The sequence below is a fragment of the Rhinoraja longicauda genome, chromosome 11 (genome assembly GCF_053455715.1).
Source record: "Rhinoraja longicauda isolate Sanriku21f chromosome 11, sRhiLon1.1, whole genome shotgun sequence".
Taxonomy (NCBI): domain Eukaryota; kingdom Metazoa; phylum Chordata; class Chondrichthyes; order Rajiformes; family Arhynchobatidae; genus Rhinoraja; species Rhinoraja longicauda.
Window position 1 is genome coordinate 16,818,136 of NC_135963.1, and position 14,837 is coordinate 16,832,972.

At 38.9% G+C, this 14,837-nt stretch overlaps 1 protein-coding gene across 22 annotated transcripts in view; it reads left to right on the forward strand.

Moving 5' to 3' along the window:
- The window catches only part of ptprfa (protein tyrosine phosphatase receptor type Fa), a 312,377-nt gene that overhangs the window by 280,645 nt on the left and 16,895 nt on the right, over nt 1-14,837 (forward strand). For all 22 annotated transcript variants that reach the window (XM_078408325.1, XM_078408329.1, XM_078408326.1 and 19 more), the window contains 4 exons: nt 6,789-6,908; nt 7,431-7,585; nt 8,787-9,072; nt 12,831-13,009. In XM_078408325.1, the coding sequence (XP_078264451.1) occupies nt 6,789-6,908; nt 7,431-7,585; nt 8,787-9,072; nt 12,831-13,009 (740 nt within the window). The remainder of the gene's footprint in view (nt 1-6,788; nt 6,909-7,430; nt 7,586-8,786; nt 9,073-12,830; nt 13,010-14,837) is intronic.

The following is a 14,837-nucleotide window of genomic DNA, read 5'->3' on the forward strand; positions in this document are numbered from 1 at the left end:
GTAAGTTAATTAGCTTGGTAAAAATGTAAATTGGGTCTAGTGTGTGTAGGATTGTGTTAATGTGCAGGGATCACTGGTTGGTGCGGACACAGTGGGTCAAAGGGCCTGTTTCTGCGCTGTGTCTTTAAACTAAACTAAACAGCCATGAAGAGAGCAAGCAGTAACAGTCAACGGGTGACCTCGCTCTTGGGAAGAGCAAGCGGGTCACCAGAATTGGGGAGAAAGTAGGCAAGTTGAAAGACTAGGACCAAGTAAGTGATGAGTGTAGGAGAAAGAGGGGCAGAAATAGAGAGAGTGAGAGGGAGGACTAAAGGCCACTTACGTGTGTGTTTGTTAAATCTGAGCAGCAGCATCTGTGTCTCATTCATCGTGAACCCCCTTGCCATCTTTAATCTGAATATCCATATGGGGACGTGTGCAACAATCATCAGACATTGAAACAGGTTATGTACAGACACGAGAAATAAGGAATAAGGACACTGGTTTACAAAAAAGGAAACAAATGTGCTGAAGTACCTCAGGGGGTCACCCGGCATCTCTGGAGAACATGGATAGGGTTGGGACCGTTCTTCAGATTGAAGAAGGGTCCCGACCCCGACGGAGCGTCACCGTTCCATGTCCTCCAAACATTCTGCCTAACATGTTAAGTTACGCCAGGATTTTGTCTTTTTTTATGTACAATGGACTCCATTCCATAGAGTCATCCTCCATCTCAAGGGACTGAAAGAAAAAGATAATTCTTCTATACCTATCAAAACACCGACTATGAAATAGTAAACAACCTTACAAGGGCTGATCAGGGACAGTCAGCATGGTTTTGTACGTGGGAGATTGTGTCTCACAAATCTGATTGAGTTTTTTGAAGATGTGTTCAAAAAGGTTGATAAGGGCAGAGCTGTAGACGTATAAAGAAGCAGAGGGCAATGGTGGAATGTTGATTTTCAGACTAGAGACCTGTGACTAGTGCCTCAAGGTTCGGTGCTGGGCCCATTGCTGTTTGTTGTCAATATCAATGATTTGTATGAGAACATTAGCAAGCTTACAGATGACACTAAAGTGGGTGGTATTGTAGATAGCGAAGATGGTTGACAAAAATTGCAGCAGGATCGTGATCAGCTTGGCAGGTGGGCTGAGGAATGGTTAATGGAATTTAATAAAGAGAAATGTGAGGTGTTGCATTTTGTGAAGCCTAACCAGGGCAGGACCTACACAATGGATAGAGTCATAGGGTCAGACATTGTGGAAACAGGTTCTTCGGCCCAACTTGCTCACATCGACCTACGTTTCCCATCTACACTAGTCCCACCTGCCGGCATTTGGCCAATATCCTTCTAAACTATCCTATCTATGTTCTTGTCTCTTAAAAGTTGCGACAGTCTCTGCCTCAACTACCTCCTCTGGCAGCTCTTTCCAGACACACACCACCCTTTGTGTAAAAAAATTACCGCTCAGATTCCTATTATAATCTTTTGTCCTTCACCTTAAGCCTATATCCACTGTTTCTCAATTCCTATACTCTGTGCACGACATTCTGTGCGTCTACCCAATCTATTCCTCTCATAATTTTATACACCTCTCTAAGATCACCCCTCATCCTCCTGCGCTCCAAGGAATAGTCCTTTGGAGTGCAGGAGGCTGAGGGCGATCTGAAAAGAGGAGTATAAAATCTTGAGAGGAATAGATTGGGTAGACACACACAGTCTCTTGCCCAGAGTAGAGGAATCGAGAACCAGAGGACATTATCTTTAAAAAGATCTTTAGCCAAGGACGAGGTCCCAAAGAAAATGTTGAAGAAGGGAAATCGGGATAATCCAGCAAATTATAGGTCTATATTATTTAGAACTCCATGCTTGAATCCTTTTCTGATAGGTTTCCATCCCAGCCATAATACTGAGCAGCACTTATCAAAGACCACACTGATATATTTTGGCGACAGAGCAATTCCACATAAACTATTCTTCCTCATCTCTCTCAACCTGCTATAGTCTTTATTAAGACTGATGACATCATCCTACTCTAATGCCTTTCTGGTGTCTTTTGAGCTGAGTGGATGTTTCTTATTTGATTCCATCCCCTTACATTCTTCGAAACAGTGAATTGCTTGCAATGATTTTCATTACCACTTCAAAACTCTTAACGTCTCAGCAACAATAGCCATGAAATGACGGTCATTAAAAATTCATCTTGTTTACTGATATCTTTTCGTAGAGGAAATCAACCATCCGTACTCAGCCTGGACTCTGACTCTGGGCACAAACAATATGAATAATTCTAAAATGGACCTCCAAACAATTCTGAAGAAGGGTCTCAACCCGAAACATCACTCATTCCTTCTCTCCAGAGATGCTGCCCATCTCGCTGTTACTCCAGCATTTCGTGTCTACCTTCGATTTAAACCAGCATCTGCAGTTCTTTCCTAGTCCAAACAATTCTGTTCAGAGGCAATGAATACTGCTTTGCCAGCAATGCCCATATTCTGAAAAACATAAATAAATAAATACAAAACATTCTGCTGGCTTCCCACCTCTCTGTCAAATGTGCCAGCTCGTCTCAGAGCTTCACAAATCTGGTGGAGCATGCATTGAAATCTGAGAGGGTTAACATATGGTGAGCGTTTGATGGCACTGGACCTGTACTCGCTGGAGTGTAGAAGGATGAGGGGGGACCTCATTGAAACTTACTGAATAGTGAAAGGCTTGGATAGAGTGGATATGGAGAGGATGTTTCCACTAGTGGGAGAGTCTATGTCTACAGGTCATAGCCTCAGAATTAAAGAACGTTCCTTTAAGAAGGAGATGAGGAATTTCTTTGGTCAGAAGGTGGTGAACCTGTGGAATTCTTTGCCACGGAAGGTTGTGGAGGTCGTCAATGGATATTTTTCAGGCAGAGATAGATAGATTCTTGGTTAGTACGGATGACAAGAGTTATGGGGAGAAGGCAGGAGAATGGGTTTAGGAGGGAGAGAGATCAGCCATGATTAAATGATGGAGTAGTCTTGATAGGTCGAATAGACTAATTCTGCTCATATCGTTTGTGACCTTATGAGAAACGTTGAAGCGTGCACGGCTGATAGCTAGCAGCAAAAGGAAGGCTGAAAGGAGATGGCTGGATTACTCCACTAGTACTGACATTGGCTCAATGGCCATAAGGTCACCTATTCCATAAACAGCTTCATGGTTCATATGTAATTTTCATTAAATCTGTTTTGGGTTCATACAGTTGTATAGGATAATCCCACTTTCCTACATTTATTACATATGCCTTGCTCATTCAAGTACCTGTCTGGGTGCCTCTTAAATGTTTTGACTGCTTCTGCCCCTATCGTCTCCTCTGGCAGCTCATTTCAGATACCAATTACTCTGTGTGGAAAAATGTACTGCACAAATCTCCTTTAAGCCTCTTCCCTCTCACCTCAAATCTATGTCCTCTAATCTTAGACATCCCTACCATGGGAAACGGACGCTGGCTTTCTTCCCTATTTATTCCCTATTTATGTTTCTTATAATATGTGTTTTTCACGTCACTTCTCAGCCTCTTTTGCTCTTGGAAAACAGGCCCAGCCAAGCTTCTCTCCAGAGATGCTGCCTGAGTTACTCAAGCATTTTGAGTCTACCTTCAAGCCAATCCAATCTCGCTGTATTACGCCGGTCCAGGTGACATCCTTGTGATTCTGTTCTGCACCTTTCCCAGCATAATCATATCTTTCCTGCTGTGTAGTGACCAGAACTGCATGTAGTATTCCAGGTCAGTCTCACCAGTGCTCTGCACAATGTGATGTTTCAACTCTTCTGCTCAATTCCTCAGCCACTGAGGACAAGCATGTAATGTGCCTTCTTCACCACCTTGCCTGCCTGTGTTGTTGCTTTCAAGGAAATATGTACTTATACCCCATGATCTCTATTCAACAACACTCCCCAGTGTCCTGCCTGTCCCAGTTTAACTTCCCATAATGCATGACTTTTAACTTGTCTGTTTGATTTCAGTTATCATTCCTTAGTCCACTTTCACATTTAATCTGGATCTTGCTGTACCAATTTTTTCAAAGGGTGGTACGTATATGGAATGAGCTGCCAGAGGAAGTAGTTGAGTTAGGTACAATAGCAACGTTCAAGAGTCATTTGGTCAGATAAATGAATAAGAATGGTTAAGAGGGATATGGGTCAAATGTGGGCAACTAGGATAAGTGTGGATGGGCATCTTGATCACAGGGTCCAAAGGGCCTGTTTACGTGCTACACGATTCTACATTGTCGTCCAAATGGTTAACATATATGACAAACAACAGAGGAACCAATCCATGTGGCACACCACTGGTCACAAGCATCCAAAAGAAAAAAACACCCTTTCACTACTACCTCTGCCTCCTACCCCCAAGCCACTTTTACATCCAATACGCTAGCTTACCCTGGATCCCAGATGTCCTAACCTTCTGGGCTAGACTACCATGTGGGACCAGAGTTAAAGGCCTTGCTCAAGTCCATAAAGAAAATGTCTACTGCCCTATCCACATCAATCTTTTTGGTTACCACTTCAAAAAATTCACAAGACATGATTGCTCTTCCACAAACCCATGCTGACTATCCCTACTTTACCAAATAGAAATAAATTCTGTATCTTAAAATCCCTTCCAAAAAGTTTCCCAGGCTTATCCTTGCTGCCTTCTTAAACAAAGATACATTAGCCATCCTCCAGTCTTCCATTACCTCACTTGTGATGAATGAAGTTACACAAATCTGTCATATCTAAACTTGAATAGTCAATTTAAGTTATAGATTGGTGACATTGCCTTAAAACTATCAAATCCATTTATTGTTTCCATTTGCAAGTTTGTTCTTAGTTTCACAAGGAGTCATTAGTAACCAAGGTTCCCTTATTGGGAATAAATGCCATATCATCTAAATCTTCAGGAGACAATGTTCTTCGTTGTGCTTATTTTTGGAGGAGAATTTTCAGTACATTTTGAGAGTTGCATATTTTTCTGTTCTGCATGGGTATTAAGTGCTTTTAGGATTAACGTAATCAATTTTTAAAGCAATTATCATTCCTCTGAGAAAATATTTTTTGCTTTTCCAGCAAATCTAAATCATCTATTTATGTGTGATTAGTGGTAGTGTGGAACTGCAAAGTACTAATTATGAAGCACTTGCCCTCTTTAAAAACCTTTCTTGAACTATTAAAATGCAATTGACTAAAATGGCAGTAAAATTATTCTAATCATAATTAGTATCGGTTCTAAGACAATTTAACCAAGTTCTAAGTAAGTGGCTTTTTTTTCAATGCATTTGATAAAATCATAATTTTTTATTTTTATAAAATATTTTTCCTCTTCGCTTTCATATTTTGGGGTACATTTTCCTTGAGAGTTGGTCATAAAACTAGAAACCAGTTATAATAGAAATATTGTTCTTCACAACAGGCAATCAAATCAGTAGTGGAAGGTAGTCACTTACCACCAATATCATAAAACGATTTGCTGCTAGGAAAAGTCTGCACCATCCACATACCCTGAATATATATATTTAAAATATCAATAGACCCGTTTTCCACCCAGGTGGTAAAATTAAATACTAAATTCACTATATTCACAGAAAGATATATTTGAAATAAGACATTTAACTTTACTCATAATATAAATATGAAAAGAGATAACCAAAAAGTTAAACATTTGTCCCTAATTTATTCTAGTCTAAATTTGTTCAATTAATTGCCATTAGCATGACGTTGAGGAAGCAGGAACGCTGTAAAGGTTTTTTTTAAAGGAAACTTGTTCATTCACTCTTACGTTGTTTTCCAATGTGAGTTTGTGAAATTCTGTTGACATCCTGTGACAAATAATGTTCAGACTTCTATTGTGTCAAGTTCTGCCTCTCTCCAGAAACACCAGCATCTATGAGAATTAGCACATTGTTGAACATGAAAGCAAATGTGATATTCACTCATCCTTAACTTATGGCTCATTTCACAAAGCACAAGTCTCTTGGTTTGCTGCCAGTTCAATAAAATACTTGCCTGGATCTTACTATTCCCTTTGGCTTTTTGTGTAGAAAGAGATTTTAATTTAATTTAGTTTAATGTTTAATTTAAATATTATCTTCCCTTCTTTTGGCTAGACGTATTGCTGTGTAATGGAGGCTGACTATCATGTATTTTTTCTATTTTGTGAGCAGTATACTGACATTGTAGGTTACGTTTATTCTGTTCTGCATATAGCAGATTAAGAAACATACAGCTCAATTCCCAGTTCTTTTACATCATTTTGAATGTCAGTGTGATTTTAGATTTGCTACATGCAAGTCCTTGGGCAGTGGTTTTGGCACATAATGTTGTAACCTTTTATTGAAATGGCCAATAAGATATCTGACAATAATAAGAGTTCTAAATCTAGGATCTGCTTTATAGAGGAGGAGTTTGCTGAATTACGTTCAAGATTTGTTTTCCATCACCCAAATCTCATGTGATTTCAGATTTTCGTATTTCATTTATTGAGTTTTCCTTTAAAGGCCTAATCCTATTTAATATAGTAGCACATACTGTACTTCAAAAAATCTTAAATGGTCTTGTAGTTCTTTAATATATAACAGACAAGTGATAATGAATCATATCCCCAATTAAATGTGATTTTACATTGTACTTGTGTGCTTTCATGTACAGGAACCTCTATATTATATGAAATATCAATGAGAAAAGAATGTGTAATTCTGCTTTGAGAATATTAAACTACATTGATAATTGATTGACACAGATCCCCATGCTTTCAGTATTCTTGATCAATTGTTATATATTTCATAGGTGAAATGTGATCAATATTGGCCTTGCCGAGGCACAGAGACCTATGGAATGATTCAAGTCACCCTTTTGGACACAGTGGAGCTAGCCACATATTCTGTCCGGACATTTGCACTTTATAAGGTACAACAGTTTTTCTTTCTAATATATTGTGTGTGTGTGTGTGTCTGTTTTCATATGTGCCCAAATTTAGAATTGACCAGCGAGAGAAACCTCCTCTAATCTGCTCCTTATTCCACTTTATTTATTGGTTAATGAGGATTTAAAGGAAGCACTGATCCTATAGGCATATCCAGCAGCTGAATAGAAATGCTCTTTCCTTTCAAGTAATGCATATGTAAAAATATTAAATAAATGGTGTAATTACAGTGCCTAAGTATAGGATACACTTAAATTTTTGTAGCAGACAAAATGTGTAGGGAATAACTGCAGATGTTGATTTATACCGATGACAGACACAAAAAGCTGGAGTAACTCAGCAGGTCAGGCAGCATCTTGACCTGAAATGTCACCTATTCCTTTTCTCCAGAGATGCTGCTTAACCCACTGAGTTACTTACATTGTTGTAGCCTTGGATCACACAGACATACTTTTAGTGATATTCATTCACAAGTCAACTTAGAAATGATCTTCTTTCCTCAACAGAATGGCTCAAGTGAGAAGCGGGAAGTGCGACAGTTCCAGTTCATGGCTTGGCCAGACCATGGTGTTCCAGAATACCCTACTCCAATATTGGCTTTCTTGAGGAGAGTTAAAGCATGCAATCCACCGGATGCAGGCCCTATGGTGGTTCACTGCAGGTATGCTAAGCTGAATAGTTACAGGCCACTATAAAATGAGGCGAATAATGTGGATGTTCAAAGCATACAAATACAATAGACCACAGCCACGTATGTTTCCCCAACACTTGTCTGTGCCACCAGCTTGTGCCCAGTGACCTCACAGTTCAGACCCAACCTGGATTTTGAATCTGCAGAAGGGTCTTGACCTGAGATGTCACCTACCCATGTTCTGCAGAAATGCTGCCTGGTGTGCTGAGTTTCTGCAGACTGAGCTGCCAGGCATGTTCCTCAAAACTTGTCTTTCATGCTGCCCTCAATAAATGTGTTTTTGTTTGTTCAGTTTCTCTTTCTCGAACTGGCTCCATTAACCCATTGACAGATGCAGCTTGACCTGCTGAGTTTCTACACCATTTTCTGTTTTATTTCAACTTTTTCACATCTGCTTTTTCATATAAGATCAGAGGTATACCGCCTCCTTAAGAATATTTCACTTCAACCCTGCATAACTCACCTGCTTTTGAAACTCTATCCACGCCTTTATAATTTCAGGACATGATTGTTGCAGAAAGTTCCTATTCAGCCTTTAAAACGCTCACTAAACCTGATGTCATCCAAATCTCTGCTGCTTCTTTCCCATCCCTGTGTATTTTGACCACAATTGGATTCCAAATAAGCAACACCTGAATTAACTTGACATTATAATTTTTTTAATATCATCAAACCCCCTCCCTACTAATCTATAATCTCTTTTAGCTCAAACAACTCTCAGATGTCTACACTCCTTTGATCATCCCTAAATTTTATTGTGTCATAATTGTCAGATGTGCCTTTGGCGAACAAAGCCTAAATCTCTGGAATTCTCTCTGTAAACCTCCCCGCCTTTCTATCCCTCATTTCTCCCTTCAAGCTACTTTTTAATGCCACCTCTTTGACCATGCCTTTGGATATTGTCTTCGTGTGTGGCTTTGTGTCAAATTCTGTCTGGTAACATTCCCAGGAAGTACCTTAAGGCATTTTGCTAAGTTACAGGATCCATTGGAAACAAATCATAATTGATTGTGATTAAAGAGTACAGTACTACAGAGCCAAGGCTGACATGTTTAAAAACTCGTAGTTTTTGCGACTGCTGACTGCGGTTGAACTCCTTTCAAAAATGAAAACATTTATTCTTGCTTCAGACAATTTAGTTTTTCATGCTGACTGTCTTTGCTTTTCATAGTGCCGGGGTGGGTCGAACTGGCTGCTTCGTTGTGATCGATGCCATGCTAGAACGAGTTAAACATGAAAAGACAGTTGACATCTATGGTCATGTCACCTGCATGAGAGCACAGCGAAATTACATGGTACAGACAGAAGATCAGTATATCTTCATTCATGAGGCTCTCCTCGAGGCAGCAATATGTGGAAATACAGAAGTTGCAGCAAGAAGTCTCTTTGCCCACATACAGAAACTGGGTCAGATTCCACTAGCAGAGACGGTTACGGCCATGGAGCTAGAATTCAAGGTCAGTGCTGCAGCCAAAATACAGGTTTTCTATTTTGACATTTTATTAGTTCAATCTCTGCACAAGACGATCGAAATCAGCAGAAGTTTTTTTTTTATAAAACCTATTAAAGTAAATTGAAAATATTGAACACGTGTTATTTTCTCATTCATATCTTTCTGTGATAAATCTAAATCATGTTGATCTGGAGTAGGCCTCAATCATTCTGAGATCATTTTCTTCCAATCATCTCTGCACGTCACTCTAAAGGCACGGCTAAGACCAAGAAATAACAAAATGACTTATTTAAAAGGCACCTTACTGGAATTGGTCTTGGATATGTAATTCTGCTTTATATACCAAAGAATTCCATTAAAAAGTAATTCTATCTTTACAGAAGTATCAGTACAAAAACTTCATTTTGCACTGATTAACTTTGAAATATCCATTTTCATATAACATTTTACTTTTTTGCATAAATCTTCTAGAATTAGATCATTTGATTCAGTTTATAGTTGTGGTAATATTTTCCATTTTCAAAACTCTTTATAAAAATAATATTCAGCCTTTACCTTTGTGCTTCTGGTACATCTTGAATTTATGGCCCCATAGTAATTAACAAACCACTTGAGACAATCACTCTCGACTTGAAGAAGGGTCTCGACCCGAAACATCACCCATTCCTTCTCTCCAGAGATGCCACCTGTCCCGCTGAGTTACTCCAGCTTTGGTGGCTGACTACTCTCAACTTCACGTTCCATTCCCATTCAAACTTATTCATAAAGCTATACAGCATGGAAGCAAGCCCTTCTACCCAACTCGCCTATGCTGACCAAATTGCCCAATAGAGCTATCTCCACTTGCCTTCATCTGCCATATAAACCTCCAAACATTTCCGAAGCATGTACCTGTCCCGGTGTATTTTAAATGCTGCAATTGCACTTGGCCTCACCCACTTACTCTTGGTGTTCCATGTACATACCACCCTCTGTGTGAAGAAAGTGCCCTTGGGTTCTTTTTTAAACTTTCCCCTCTCATGTTAAACATGTAGCCTCTGAATACCCTTACTGTGGGGAAAAGCCTGTTGCTGTTCACCTTATCCATGCCCCTTATGATTTTATTATTTACAAAGTCACACCTCCACCTCCCACACTCCATGGAATAAATTTGGAATTTGTTTGTGACTGAACACTTAAACTGATTTAATGCAGAGTGAGTGCTTGAAAATGAGCCCTGTTAATTATAAATATTGTGAAATCATAAGTTTTGCAACACTGCTCATCATTTGAGGAATGTTATTCCAAAGACCTCTTGGCTAATACCTGTCAAGGTTACTTTGAATGTAGGGCTTCCCTCCTCCAAGGGACACTGTCCAGTCTTGTAGTTCCTTTCGTAAATCTGAGAACTTGCCACGAGGATGTTGAAAGCACTCTCCAATAATTTTAAGAATGCTCGTGGAATTGAACATTGGTAGTTTAATGCAGACAATTGTAAGCAATCAAACATTCAGTGATGTAACTATTTTTGAAACAGTGTGGCATTGCACAAAAGACCCAAACAATGCTTTTTTTAAACCATGCTGTAAAATATTGCAATCATTTAAGAACTTTTAAAAAACAGACATGCAAACTATCTTAATGCCAAGTGAAGGGTGCTGAGGAATTTACACCATTGATCATATTCTCTATCTACAGATGCCTCACCATTTAAATATTTATAGCATTTAAATCATGTTGTGAGTCCCAAACTTGGAGATGGAGTTTAAAAATTAGAGATAGGCCTTTCAAGAATGACGGTGCAAAATAATTTTAAATGCAAAGAATAAAACTATTAGGAAAAATCTGCCATGGGTAACAGTTGATATAACATAAATGATTAACTTTATATTTGATTATGATTAAAATCTTTATTTACCAGAAATATGGGATCTGGGACAAGGGCTTTTATTAAAGGTTGTGTACAATGTCAGTTGTGGCCAAACGTCAAGGGCTAATTTTACAAAAGGAATTACTTTATTGAGAAGCTCTATTGAGAAGCTCTGAGGAACACATCAATATTGTAATTGTAGGTTTAGTTAATTTTGGAAATAGTTGCATGTAATGACTATTCTCTTAGGTGTAACCCAAGAAGGGTGACTATCAGAACGTGATTGTTTTAGTTACTCTTCTATTTGTGGGAGTATCCTCTTTGCTCATTGTAGTATATAGTTTTTATGTCCCCAGCAGTAAATAATGACAGGGACGGGTCATTGTGGTGGAGAACTGTTTGTAAATTCATATTGCATCTTTGTAATTTTATAGCTCTTTTTTCAACAAAAGTATGCATTTCCATAAAATATCTAATGTATTTGAAAGATCCATGACATCAGTTTCAGAAAATACCAACCTCTTCAGTGAAAAGAAAGGAACTGATTATATTTGTATAGAGCTCTTCATACCCCTTTTAAGTCAGTCCAAGTCATTGAAATGAAGTGTTCACAAAATGTAGTAAATATTACAGCCTGTTTGTGTGCAGTATATATTCACAAACAGCAACATTTCCCTGTGATGTTACCTGAAAAAATATATATTTTTGGAGTTCAGGCATAAATTCCCAGCTATTCTTCGAAATATTTCCATGGAACTGTTGAGTCCATTTGTGAATGTGGTTTGGAAAGTACTTATGGATTGCATTCATGTAATCATGGTCATGCATCATGGCTAAGGCAGGCACAGACATGTAGGCCGAAGGACTTGTTCCTGTGTTCTACTGTCCTGTGTTCTACTGTCCTGTGACGAGACCATTTGTAAACAAAACTAAATATCAAAGAATTATGACTGATCAAGGTAATAACCATTTATGCATAATTATGCTTGGCAACCAAACACAACTCATTGGGATTGCAAATACTTTTGGGTATAAGATCTAGTTTCAAGGTTGCTTTTGCATTCCCAACATTTTATTTACCTTTATAAATTGACGTGGATGTTGGTGCCTCAGTTGAGCAATCAAAGTGCCGGTTTAACTCTATTTATTTGAGACCTGCCATTGATGTGTTAAGTTGTTTCAAAGAGAAGAACTAGACCAGTCATTTTGCATTTGAAATAATGGTCTTATAAAAATGCTTTGGAAAAAACTTGAAAATCCTAGAGCTCTTGCTTTATGAAAGCTATATCCCCAATATCTCCACAAAAAAAAAAAAGAATATAATTCTCTGTTGTTCTGGTTAATTTTACTGTATCTCATTTAACATACCGAAAAGAAGAAAGGGCTTCCATTTATATGGGGCTTTTCAGGATTTGTGGATTTTACCACCAGGGAAGTTATCACCAAATTAACTGTTAATTAGCAAAGATGATTGAAGGATTAATGCTAGTAAAGGTAACTCTCCTGCTGTTCTTTGGAAAAGTGCCATGGGATGTTTTTAATGTCCCTCAGAGAGCAGATGGCACGACACTTGTCACATTTTATCGAAAACACATCAGCTCCAGCAACACAGTGGTATCTCATTATTGCACTTTGCGAGTCAGGTCTGTTGTTCATATCCATCACTTGAATCCACAACCTTCTAACTCAGGCACAGGAATGTTACCAACTAGACAATGATTAGAGCATTTAAATACCTTTGTTATTTAGGAAGTATTCCTAACAAATTTATTTAACAAAGAATAATTTGGTAACTCAGCTGGAGCATAAACACGAACATAGACTGGCAAGACTGATTGGCCACTTTTGCATTTGTATGCCCTGTACACCCATCTACAGATGTTGGATTAACCCATTTTGTTTTGTCGTTGCAGCGCCTGGCAAACTCCAAAGCACATACCTCACGATTTATCAGTGCCAATCTCACGTGTAACAAGTTTAAAAACCGTCTTGTGAACATCATGCCATATGAGTCCACTCGAGTCTGCTTGCAACCAATCCGAGGTGTTGAGGGCTCTGATTACATTAATGCCAGCTTCATTGATGGATACAGGTATTATATTCCCTTGCAAAGTTGTAACTAACCCAGTGGTCCATCGTTTTCTGTTGTCTTCACTCTTGTAAGAAAGACAGTAGTATGCCAGTGTTTTGCAGCCTGTAAAATACTTTGAAATGCAGCTACTATTGTAAAAGACGGAATTACTACAGACAACTGTGGGGTTAGACGCACAAGTAGAGCTAAAAAAAGATCAAAATCTGTTTCAGTGCTATTGATTAAGGGATAAATTTAGCCCAGAATATTTGGGAAAAGCCCTTTTTTCTTTGAATCATACCAAATGATTGTTTACATCGCAAGCACATAGAAAAGAGGTAGAGCATACAATACTATTCAATAAAATCAAAGCCTACCCTGCACCTTAAGCAGTGAAAGAATCATTGCTCACAGGACACCATTCAATTCATGGTCCATGATTGCCTACTGTAGAGCAATCCTGTCAATCTCATTCCCCATGGCCTTGCAATTATTTTCCCACAAGTACAAATTCCCTTTTGAAGCTCTGATTGAGTGTCTCCATCATTTACTGACAGTGAGTTTAGGATCACATTTAATTTTTGTGTGAAAAATAGTTCCACCCAAAACATTGAATTGATGTCTTTGAGCCATTTGCTAATGAAACAATTTCCTTCTATTTACCCTATCTGAAGCCATCATGATCTAACACATGTCCTCTCTTCCTTTCCTCCTCAGACTCTAACCTAAGTTTTGCCAAAAGGTCATAAGCTCATAAGTGATAGGAAAGAATTAGGCTATTCGGCCCATCAAGTCTACTCCGCCGTTCAATCAATTCTTAACCCCATTCTCCTGCCTTCCCCACATAACCTCTAACACCTGTACTAATCAAAAATCTATCTCTGCCTTAAAAATATCCACTGACTTGACCTCGACAGCCTCCAGAGCCAGCACATCCTCAGATATGGTGCCTAAAATTGCTCACAATATTCCAAATGCAGCCTTACCAGCGCTTTATAGAGCCTCAGCATTACATCCCTGTTTTTGTATACAAGCCCTCTTGAAATAAATGCTAGCATTGAGTTTGCTTTCTTTACTATCGATTCGACTTGCAGATTAACTTTTTGGGAATCCTGCACCAGCACTCCCAAGTCCCTTTGCATCTCTGATTTCTGGATTCTCTCCCCATTTAGAAAATAGTCTACACCTTTATTCCTACTACCAAAATGCATGGCTCAACACTTTGCTACACTATATCCCATCTCCCACTTCTCTGCCTACTCTCACAACATGTCCAAGTCCTCCTGCAGAGTCCCTGCTTTCTCTGCGCTACCTGCCCTTCCACCTATTTTCGTATCATCCGCAAACTTGGCCACAAAGCCTTCAATCCCTTCACTATACAACATGAAGAGTAGCGGCCCCAGTACTGACCCCTGCAGAACTCCGGTGTAATAGTGTAGCTGAAAACTCTCAACTGAAATTGTGCTAGTAATCCTTGTACACTTTCTCTTCCTTGCATTAATTGATCTGGATGCAATATTCCAGTTGCAGCCGAACTAGTGTTTTAAACAATTTGAACATAACTTCCTTGCTTTTTACCTCTTTTTATGATTACCAGGATCCCACATACTTTGATTAACCACTCCTCCAACTTGCTCTGGCACTTTAACAGATTGATGCGTGTTTACTCCAGATCCCACTGCTCTTCCATACCCTTTAGACTAAATGTCATTTAGTTAGTCTGTATGTATTAACTGAACAGTTTTATGCGCATCCATCCTCGATCCCCACATGGTGTCATTTTTATTACTGACCAAAAATCTCTCAAGCTTAAATTTGAATATATCTTGGCAAGATATAGCGCACGGTA